This window comes from Botryllus schlosseri, chromosome 14, assembly GCF_051294905.1.
Source record: "Botryllus schlosseri isolate E-star chromosome 14, Bs_hap1, whole genome shotgun sequence".
Taxonomy (NCBI): domain Eukaryota; kingdom Metazoa; phylum Chordata; class Ascidiacea; order Stolidobranchia; family Styelidae; genus Botryllus; species Botryllus schlosseri.
Window position 1 is genome coordinate 9,939,142 of NC_137249.1, and position 10,683 is coordinate 9,949,824.

At 41.9% G+C, this 10,683-nt stretch overlaps 2 protein-coding genes across 4 annotated transcripts in view; one reads left to right on the forward strand and one right to left on the reverse strand.

Annotated features, from left to right (window-relative positions):
• LOC145455033 (signal peptide, CUB and EGF-like domain-containing protein 2) overlaps positions 1-10,683 on the forward strand; it is a 169,491-nt gene that overhangs the window by 128,774 nt on the left and 30,034 nt on the right. The window lies entirely within an intron of this gene.
• The window catches only part of LOC145456288 (short transient receptor potential channel 4-like), a 48,124-nt gene that overhangs the window by 32,682 nt on the left and 4,759 nt on the right, over positions 1-10,683 (reverse strand). For all 3 annotated transcript variants that reach the window (XR_013920555.1, XM_080334367.1, XM_080334368.1), the window contains exons 2-6: positions 7,524-7,707; positions 6,851-7,031; positions 5,949-6,064; positions 4,586-4,792; positions 1,948-2,146 (exon numbers count right to left, since the gene is read on the reverse strand). Coding sequence is in view for 2 of the 3 variants with exons in the window: in XM_080334367.1 (XP_080190493.1) it covers positions 1,948-2,146; positions 4,586-4,792; positions 5,949-6,064; positions 6,851-7,031; positions 7,524-7,707 (887 nt within the window). In the remaining variant the exon portion in view is untranslated. The remainder of the gene's footprint in view (positions 1-1,947; positions 2,147-4,585; positions 4,793-5,948; positions 6,065-6,850; positions 7,032-7,523; positions 7,708-10,683) is intronic.

Genomic DNA, 10,683 nt, shown 5'->3' on the forward strand with positions numbered 1-10,683 from the left:
AATCAATGCATAGACAATATTCGTTCGATTCAAATCAGGGGGGCCAACCTTTACGGGCAAGGGGACACTCGAGATTTACTAACCATCGCGCGAACCGCATTAGCCAGCGGTAAAAAGAGGATCTATATCACTACGTATCAAAATCGATAAGAATTATGTCATGAAATGACTGTCTACATGACCTAGCCCCGCGAAATTTTTTTCAAAGATGATGAATGAATTCAGTCAATAATAATGTTAGTTGCATACATTGCGCGTCACCTCTGTATACCGTTGGGCTCATGTGGCCAGGACATGATGAATCGGCGCTTGGTCATATCAATATCGAAGATTTAAGTGAACATGCCTCTGTCACTTTGTGCAAAGGTTTCATCGCCGACTATCTTTCTGCGAGTGCAGACTCAAAGTCGCATGCTGGACGACACATTATCTCGTAATTGCGAATATAGTTAGACTCAATTCTCTAAATTCGACGTATATTTTAAATTTTTAATTTTCAGGAGGATGCACCAATACTAAAATCAAGAAATCGAGTGACAATAATCGCGCGAGGTGCTCAGAAAGACATCAACTCAAATAAATCTGCAAAGAAATATGTACGAAGATCTACGAAAATGTAGATGGCCCCTGGCTACGCCAATACGTCGGAACTGATATTTTAGTCATCAACATCCCAAAGTTGCCGGTCAGGCTAATCAAATTTTCGGCTATTCTGGCAAGTTCACAATAAATTTGGGTAATTTTTTGTTGTTGATATTATAACTCAGTGGTTCCCAACTTTTTTCGCCTCATCGCCCCCTTTTCGAGCTCCACACCGATCATCGCACCCCCCCCCCAAAATTTTGTGAATCGAATAACGAGCATACAAACTGTAATTACCGGTTGGTTGACTAAAAAAAAAGGTCAACTTTTCGGCTCGATGTCGAACTTTTACACTTTTGCAGCTAAATTTTCGTGGGTTGACTAAAAAAAGGGTCATTTCTCCGAATTGGTTCCAATTAAGCCGTTTTAACGCGCCATCGCCCCCCTATCGCCCCCTTCGCTATTTTCGCCCCCTGTCGCCCCTTCGTCCATTTTCGCCCCCTATCGCCCCCTTGGTCATTTTCGCCCCCCTAGACCGCCAAATCGCCCCCTGGGGGGGCGATATCGCCCACGTTGGGAACCACAGTTATAATATAACTGGTTCGTGGTACAGAACCGTACCACGAACCAGCTATTTAAGTACTTCCGAAAAAAATTGATATTATAACTAATTCGAGAATTACCTCGCGGGTCATTCAAAACCTTCTCGCGGGCCACGGGTTGGCCGACCCCGATTTAAATCATACGAGAGTACAAGGTTGGTTATATGAGCTCTGGGCACTGTGCGCAGTATAGTGAACAGAGATTCACTGCTATCATATTACTTTACTACTATTTTACGACAACGTAGGCTGCAAGCACTGATCACTGCGTTTGCTATCAATTTAATTGTGATATAACAATCGAGGCTCGGTAAATTGCACAATCGTTGACTGATTGGCTGCTCTCACAGGTCACACCAGCGTATCCATACAATCCGAACTATACAAGATACAGCAATTTAGTCCACACCGATTATATGACTTGAAATCGACTCGTCAATTTTTCTTCGAGTCACGAGCCAATCCGCATTTTTGAAACGGCTACCCAAGTCAAGTCAAGTCATTTTTGCAAAGTGACTCGAGTCAAGTCAAGTCATACGAAAACGCTGACTCGAGTCCGGCCGACATACTGATGTCAAGTATCGTATGATTCTAAAGCCAATTCTATCGAAGCCTTTGAAAGACAGCATCCTCGAATATCAACACGAATGAGAATACCCAACAAGGGAACAATAATTTCTAGCTATCCCCTAACATAGCTATGACAACTGCCCATAAATTAGGACCAGCCCGGAATAACTTACATCGACGCGTATGAACTCACTTGTAAAGCATAGATAATATTTTGTAGTTGTTCTTGTTAGCGGATAACATGAATGGAGTCAAGCCTGGCTCGAAAGGTGACGTGGTTCCGGGTACAATCTGCAGTGTGGTTTGCGAGTCTTTTTCGAGGAGCATTTCGATTGCCTCGTAAAACTCGCACTCCACGGCGTAGAAGAGCGCGTCGCGAAGCTCCAGACCCACTGAAATAACAGCGACACGGCTTTACAGCTCGCCAAATTGCCAAGACATGTATTTTGCATGATTATTTATAGGCGCTATATAAGTCAAAACTGCAGGCGAACCGGCAGTGACCTTATGACTACATTTACTTCTACTTAACAGGTTTTATGCAAAACTACTTGCGAAAATTTGTATTTTGAAAAGTAGAAAGTAGGACAAGTTTGCAACACTTACATCAGAGAAATAGTCATAAGAACTGGGTGAAATAGCCCCCGCATCACGGTAACTGATACGAATTGGTGTGATAGCGCCGTGTAGTATAATTCGCGACTGCAACTATCATGGGTTGCGGGTTCGATTCCGACCGAGGTCGACTTCAGAATTCCTATGTAAGTGACGGTTTATCTAGGTTCCTCCTCGCCACCTCATCCGCGCAAGCGGTGTCTTTCAAGGAGCCTAGATAAGTGGGCCGTGCTATAAAAGTCGCTGGTCACGGAATAACAATGAAAAATATCGGCCCGGTGTAAATGACCATGACCATAGTAGTCTTCAAACACCATGAATACCACAAAAAAAAAAAAAAGAAAACAAATAGTACGGTAACTGAATATGGACATATTTCTGTAGATTCTACCTATCTGTAGCGTCATTAGTCATTTCGCGTTAGTTTCAATTTCGAAAAGTAGCCAGCCCCGATTACTTGCTCGACCAAATCTTTATTTTGAAACTACCTACTTGATTACTTTTCAACCTTTTCTTCTTTTACTTTCGCTTGAAACATTTTCGACTTATCTCGGAAGTATATACTTCTACTTGTAATGAAGTAGACACTACCGGCGTTACTTCTACATTTACTTGGGTAGCAACGCCAACTACTTTTACCTGTGGCAGTAGTTCGTAGTTTGTCATTCACACCGTCATTGGATTCAGCATTTCAAATTTTCAATAGCCTGAATAAGGTGCCTCGATGTATATATATCATTGGGTGACCCAGTGAAAATGTAATTTTCGGCGGTCTCGTCTGGGCGTTCGTGAAATAAGAAACTTATCTCAAATTTAAGCGACAGAATTTATAAAGCGATCTATATTTACTAATTTACATATTTTCCGGACACAGAGTGTTTGGCGCGGGTAGTTGAACTTCTTGCTTGCAAGCCATTGTGTCACAGATAACAGTGAGATGCAGCTAACCTATCACGTAGCTCTTTGTTATGCAAATTAATGAGAATAGAACCATACTAAGAATAGTTTATAGCATGGTTTTAAATCACTACTTAACATTTTTGCGCAATATTTGATCAAAGTAGCAGTAAAAATCGGTATGAAAAATATGGAAAAGTTGCAAACAATTGCACTATATAATCCCTTCAAACAGCTTGAAGCATCATAGTACATAGATTCTGAGTAATCTAGGAAGCGGTCGGAAGCTGTAAAAAAATGTTGCAAAAACTTGCCCTGATAATTACTATTAAAAATACAGGGTTAAAATGGCGCCTTGGCCGAAAAATATTTCCGACCTCCGTCGTAAATGGATCAAAAATATCTTTGAGCGGGACTACATTGTCATGCAGCATTTTACGGTCGGCGGTCATCATCATCATCAGAACAACCATTCCCATTCAACTTTTAAAACACCGCCTGTTTTAAATGGAAGTTTAAAACACCATGTGTTTTAAATGCAACTGTAGCTGTAACTGTTGCACCGATGATGATTTCGCGGGTTTCCCAGCCATTCCATATCGTATACGTTGACGATATCTAGTGCGAGTGCGAGTCGTCCTAAGGCGCATACTACATGCTTTTTCGAAAGCATTTATACAATTATGACATAATTATGCAACTTTCGAGAAAAAATTTTTGAAGGACACGTATCTAAACACATTCTGTTTTAAATGCAACCCTATCTGCAACCATCAGAGATACGGGCATTATCACATTCCCGCATTGCAAACGAGCATAAACCCGGTCATCAAATCTATCAACGATTTAACGACCTCAACGACTGGGAATTTTTAATGTGTTGAGTTTCCCGGTTTCGCGTTCTGCACATTGAGAAATTCCGAGGGTGACGATGGTCATGGAACAGGCAATTAAACGCAAACCCCTATATACAGTGCGCGAGGAGATATTATCACAGTCGAGATGTCATTGGAGCTTCAAATATAAGCAAACTGACACGATTGCTCCACCAAACAGACATTCTCGCGGGCACAATGCGCGATTCATTGACCATTTGGTAAGAGTTTCACGCAGATATGCTCGGATAGAGTAAAGTGACATCGAAATAAGCGCGGCCTTCTCGAACGGAATTGCACGGATTAGCACACCAGATAACACGCGTTTGAAGCAGAAGTATATTAGAGGGCGGGGAAGATGCTGAGATTACTTGAATTATTGATGCAGCAAGCGTTGAAATTATACGGTCCTCTAAACCTAGAAATAAATTCCGGACCACTTACCTACTTCGTCGCTCAAAAGAAATCTGACTACATCCAAATGTCTGTTCAGCAGCGCCAGACTCAGCGCCGTGCGGTCGAGCGAATCGACACAATTAACGTCCAAGTGAAACAGGTAGTAGGTCTGTTCGACGAAAATATTGCGCAGCTCGTCCAAGTTACCCTCGGCGGAGTACCGTAAGAAATTCAATTCGTACGTGTTCAGGCTACCTGTCGCCAAAACAATAAAATATTAAACAATTGAAACCAGAGAAAGGTATACATGTTACGCAAACACCGACACTTCAGTCGCGGCATAAATAATGCAACCAATCATTTTTCATTCCGTTCCAGCGGATGCGGCACCGATTCCCGATAAACCAAGATGAACGCGTAATTACGCTTTCTGCTTCTGACGATGCGTCAGCCGTAACCTGGCCGACCGGGACATTATTCATGGTCCGAGGGTCACCGCGTCACGGCGGTTTTGTGTTGCGACTAGTGGTATCTGACATCGTGGCTTACAAGAGCCCAATTAGTGCGATCCGATTCCGATTTTGTATTCTATTCGATGAATAATTCTGCCGGTATGGGATCCTCATCAATATTTAAAGCGGTGTCTCAAACAGAAATTGGGCGCGTTGAAGATGAAATGCGAATCTGGATAGAGGAAGGCGCATTTCACTCAGGAATGCGAGGTTGAGGGAATCGAGCCGCTTGGAAATGGTACCGTTACGGTGGTGATGACGATGTAGCCTATATACACGAGGCACAAACATAGCGATTCGATCACATGGGCTATGCAACGTCAAGCCGTGGGAAAAGTTGACACGCAATCGCAGGCGATTTAACACCGACGCAATGACATATTGAGTCAAAATGACTGCAAATTTGAAGTGTCCGGGCCCTGCATAAAACGAATTACGTATAGAGTAGCAGGGATTTTCCGGACCCTGTATTATCTTGCGGATGTCCAATGCGTTTTTGTTAAGCTTCGAAAATTAAGTGGGAACGAATGATTTTCGGATAAAAAACATCGATGTAAGTATATCCGTCTGTACAATACCCACAATGTACCACGCGATACGCAAGACAAAATGCCATGTCGAAACGAGCATGTGCGGTCCTGCAAGCTAATATTTCAGTGATCTGTGACGACTAGAATTGGCGGTTCCGTTCTGTCCATACACATGAATGAAAAGTGTGCGCATGTTTTTCCAAATTCCGAGACAAACATAGCATTGAATGGCCGCATATCGCTTACGATACATTTCTCCCGAAAGTGAGTGTGCTTCCATAGATAAATTACGCGGATCTGATGATTTCACAGTCGACTCAAAAACAGCGAGGACAAAAATGTATGGCGACCTTTTCCAATCGAACTCACCCTCGTCTTCGAAATGTGGGATGCTGACGGTTCCGATGTAGGGATTGTCTTCACTCACTCCCGTTATAGTCGGTCCCGGCATTCTGCGACGGTTTCGCTGGGAATTACCCCGCATTCTGAAAATGAGAAGACGATAGTATAGCTATAGAGGACCTTTCCAAAGGCATAGGAACTTCGCAGTGCGAAGATACAAGCAACGTCAGTTCCCCATACCCAGTCGAACTTTGCGACAAATTCCCACGCGAGGCATGAGTTACACCTGCTAATTCTCTAGGAGCATTTCCGACTTCCCACAATAACGAAACACGCATTCTACAATTTACATACTATACGCATGAGCATGAGTAAGCACTAAGCAGGCGCATATAGACAAGATTCAGTGGCTCTGCCTGAAAGTTTTGGGAAGTCGGCCAACCATAAGGGAAAGGTTCGAGAGACCCAGTGTATATTCCGGATATATCTGATAGAGATGTGATCAAAGTAGTCATCGCTGGTACTTAAGTAGAAGTAGAAGTAGCGATTACCAAGTAATTATTATAGGCCTTGGTTTTCCTATAACAGAAAACAGTAAAGTAGAATTACAAGTACAAGTTAGCCTAAATCATAATCACGTGAGTAAGGATAGTGTTAGCAGTCACAAACTGCTTGATTAACCCGAAAAGTGGAAGTAATTCGTTACTGACCACCTTTGGCTATTGGACAATGTGCAACTTCAGATTAACGCAAACAGAAACGTAAACTATATCTCTGCGCGAACTTGACAATGCTCCCGATGCGCCTATACACATAATGTAGTTATCAATTACTGATGATGATCGTTATTGTTCATCAAACTATCATGGAAAGCGGTAACGCCATGGTAAACTCGAAAATAGCGAATGAAAAATTGCGGAAGCACTCGCCTGTATCTGTTGTCCTGAGACATCGATAATTCCCTTGGAATCGAAGTGGACCGCGAACGCGTAAAGAATTTCTGCCAATCGTGTTTGGTGTGGCCGTTACCACCGGCGACGGGAATATTTCCGGCTGACGCGGAGATCGGTACATATGTTCCGCTCTTTGGCTGGTCTCTTTCGCTCAGTGCTGCGCATTCGAAAAGTTCATCTCAATACAAGTCCATGTAGTCGCGTAACGAGGCATCGCAAAAAGTGCGTGGGCTAAGTGTTAAGCAAGCAAGCAATCGCTGTGGTTACTTCCTGCTACGAATTCCGGGATATTGAGATTATATAATAAGTATCTATCGTTCTTTCACTATGCAACTTATAGCCCACGTTCTTAGAAAGCTAATTGGTGCTTGTATAATTTGACTACAATAATGAAACGCGAGGGTGTTTCAATATGACGTCACAAAATCGTTACGTTGCTTTTGGTGCATTTCGTTTGCACGTCGGAAATTGGCACCACGGGCGATATACAGAGCCAAATTGGTATAAATTCACCAGCAAATCTTACATTGCATTTGTGGAGATGCGTAATTTCATTGCTTTACAGAAATCAATGCAAAAATAACATCACAATACTAATATAAAGTGGGAATATGATGCAGACAAGATGAACCAACACAACAATGCTTACCATCAGACGCTGACTCGTGTAAAGTCCTCCTTACTTTCCCCGCTTTTCTGCTGACTGCCGTTGCAACTATTGCCCCCACTTTAAAAGATGTCTTCCCCTGGCCCTGGTTGGCGTTGTCCAACGAGTTTGATGATGTCGTTGAGTCAGTCGGGCGAAAAGTTGGCAATCTCGTGAAAGATGGCGACTAGAAGTATTTTACAGAATGTATGACCCCATTATCACTATATACAGCATGCAAAATAGACGAGGGAATTTGTCACGGTCGGCTTTTCAATGGTTTCGTGGAGGTCAACCATGATTGCTGCTGCTCAAACGTGTGGCACATATCAGAACAAATGATAACAAGACAGATTATACCAGTGATTCCCAGCCTGCGGGGTACCCGCAAACCCCGGAATGACGTCTGGCGGTCCCCTGATCGATGTTATCGGTGAAACTGGACCAAAAAAGGTCAACAAAGATAAGGTATGTTTAAAAAAATCATCGGCTCACGTCTTAGAAGAAAGCAACATCCAACCCGAAATCGGACAACTACGCTCACGCTCATCCAAAAGACAATCATCTTAACTTTCTAAAGCAGTGGTTCTCAACATCTTTCTTACTGCATAGTGCATACCACCTCGAGATTATATGATTTTGTTGCGCATTATTCACAAATTAACGAAAAACTCAACTGTACTCGAAATATATATAGGATTATTTCACGCGAGAGTATTGGCAAATAAGTCGGCCCGGAAATTTTACAACAAATGCGGCGCACGAGCTAATCCATCCCTGATTACTAATAACACACTTTTGATGAAGACATTTCTTAGAGAAGAGACGATTACGTTAACTGTAGAAAACTGTAATCTTACTTAAAACAAGAAATGCATTTATTGCGTACCATTTGAAATAACTCCGCGTATCCCTAATGGTACGCGAACTAAGGGTAGATAACCACTATGTCCTAAAGCAAGTATAGCCTACCACTTCATACACAATAACGAAATCAGGCTAACACTAACGGCCTCGTTCATTGTTTGCCTACATGGCATCGTGACCTTCCTCAGTAAGGGTTGGCGACCGCTGTTCCATACCCAACGTACGTTGGACGCAGGTTGGTCTTGAAATCCTGGCGAGTCTTCTTGGTGTATAGTGTAGGCCTACGTCTCAACTAATACACTTCTAGTCTGGAACCTACCTACCAAATACGCACGCTCCACGGTACAACCCTCGTGTATCTAAGTATAATGAATACGGCAGTCATATTGCTGTCAAGAAAATGTACATTGTACAAATTCAACAATAGTCCCTAGTCAATCATTTTCTTCATCTACTCACTAGCCATGATTGCAATAAACGAGACTACGCAGGTAGAAGACTACAAACGCTCGCACCGATAGCCGTAATATAATCAACTCTCGCGTTCCTTGGGGGAAGAAAGCACCCACGTAATTAAAAGAATCTGATGCGGAGAGTAGGCATTCCGAGAAATATCTGTCACCGGAGAGGACCGTAAGATTCAAAGACATGTTATCGTGAATTATGCCTCCATAATAATATGCTCATTGATACAGCGAAAGAATCGCCTATATTCCACGGCTCTTTGTCATGACGTATTGAAGCCCTATAGTGATTGCAAGCTGCCGCAATTGCAAAAATTAAAGCGAATGCCAGTGTCACAATGAACGCATAAATTTAAACCAATTTTGTGTAAAAATCCGCCTTATAACAATCCGTATCGTGCGACCATACTTGCTGGGAAGGCCACGATTCAAATGACTTCTATGTCGCTGTTGTATACGAACAGTATCTGGTTCCGACTGTAAACCCCTTGACGATGTGGAAATTGGCATGATGAGTAATTTACACAGGTAATTTACATATTTTGTAGCGAAAAGATGGTTTGCATTTTAGTGCAGATCACAATCACGGATTAATCTGTAGTGATTCATGAGTCAACAAGGCCGTCGATTGCATGGTTGCTACTAGTGAGTGAATTCGCAAAAGGACGCCATGTATGCAGGAAAATAATCGGGAACATGAAAGATAGCAATTCTGAACAGTCGAAAAATTATTATGGGCGACAACACTGACCCTCGCTAAGCCCCATGCCCCATTGTTTTGTAGCAGCTAAAAATATCGATATAATGTCGCGATAACTGAACAAAATTTAATTTTTAAATAACTTTTCAAAGTCAAATTATTGCATGTCACAGTTAGGCTACATGTACTAATTCACTGAGTATCAACTGAGAGAACGTCACGTGATCAGAAAATGTAGAATGCACATCTTTAAAGAAATTTTGCCAACTTTAAAGGTTCAACCAGAATTGACAAAATTTTCACAATTAATATCAAGGCTATTGGGACGCTCAGAGTACCCACATCCACACATGCGCCAAGAGCTTTATATGAAAGCTATATGAAACCCGAAGCTTCGGCGACGAAAAATGACACACATACCAAGAATATTAAAATACACTGGGCAACAATTTTGAACGAAAAATTTGTTGACTTTAATTTTGCACTAGATTTAGACTAAATTTGGTGTGCTAATTCCAAAAATGCCGTTGGTTTTCTTCCATCACGTCAAGTTTTTGCTCCATGCCATATGCCCAAAATATGCACATTTTCACGAATTTAACCATATTACTTTTGGATACCATATAAAAATCCACACTTTTACCACATAATAAGTTATTTAGCCAAGGACTCAATTGAATTATCAAGAAAAAGGGTCCTGGTATCGACCTAGGCCAATGCTTTCAACCAATTTTGGTTAGAGGATGCAATCATCCGATGATATTCCACACACATATTTGATACAAACTGCAGGATATAGCAAGAAAAATTTATATTACATTTACTATCAGCTATAGGTCCAATGCCCCACTGACCCATTCAGCTTATCCAGTGTAACTTGAAACTCCTATGCGCTTGATAATTTGGATAAAGATGAAGATCTTATGGGTAGTAGGCTGATGATGAAGATTTTGAAATCGAAGATGATTTAGAACGTATAGAGTAGTTCGTCAACACAAGTTATTGATCTGACATAAGCTTTGGGACGTGGAATAGAAATCTTCGGAACCTTTAACATCCTTACGAAGTGAGAAAAGATTACTTGGCAAGGTATAGAAAGTATCTCACTTCCAATCAGGAGCACAGCATTTTC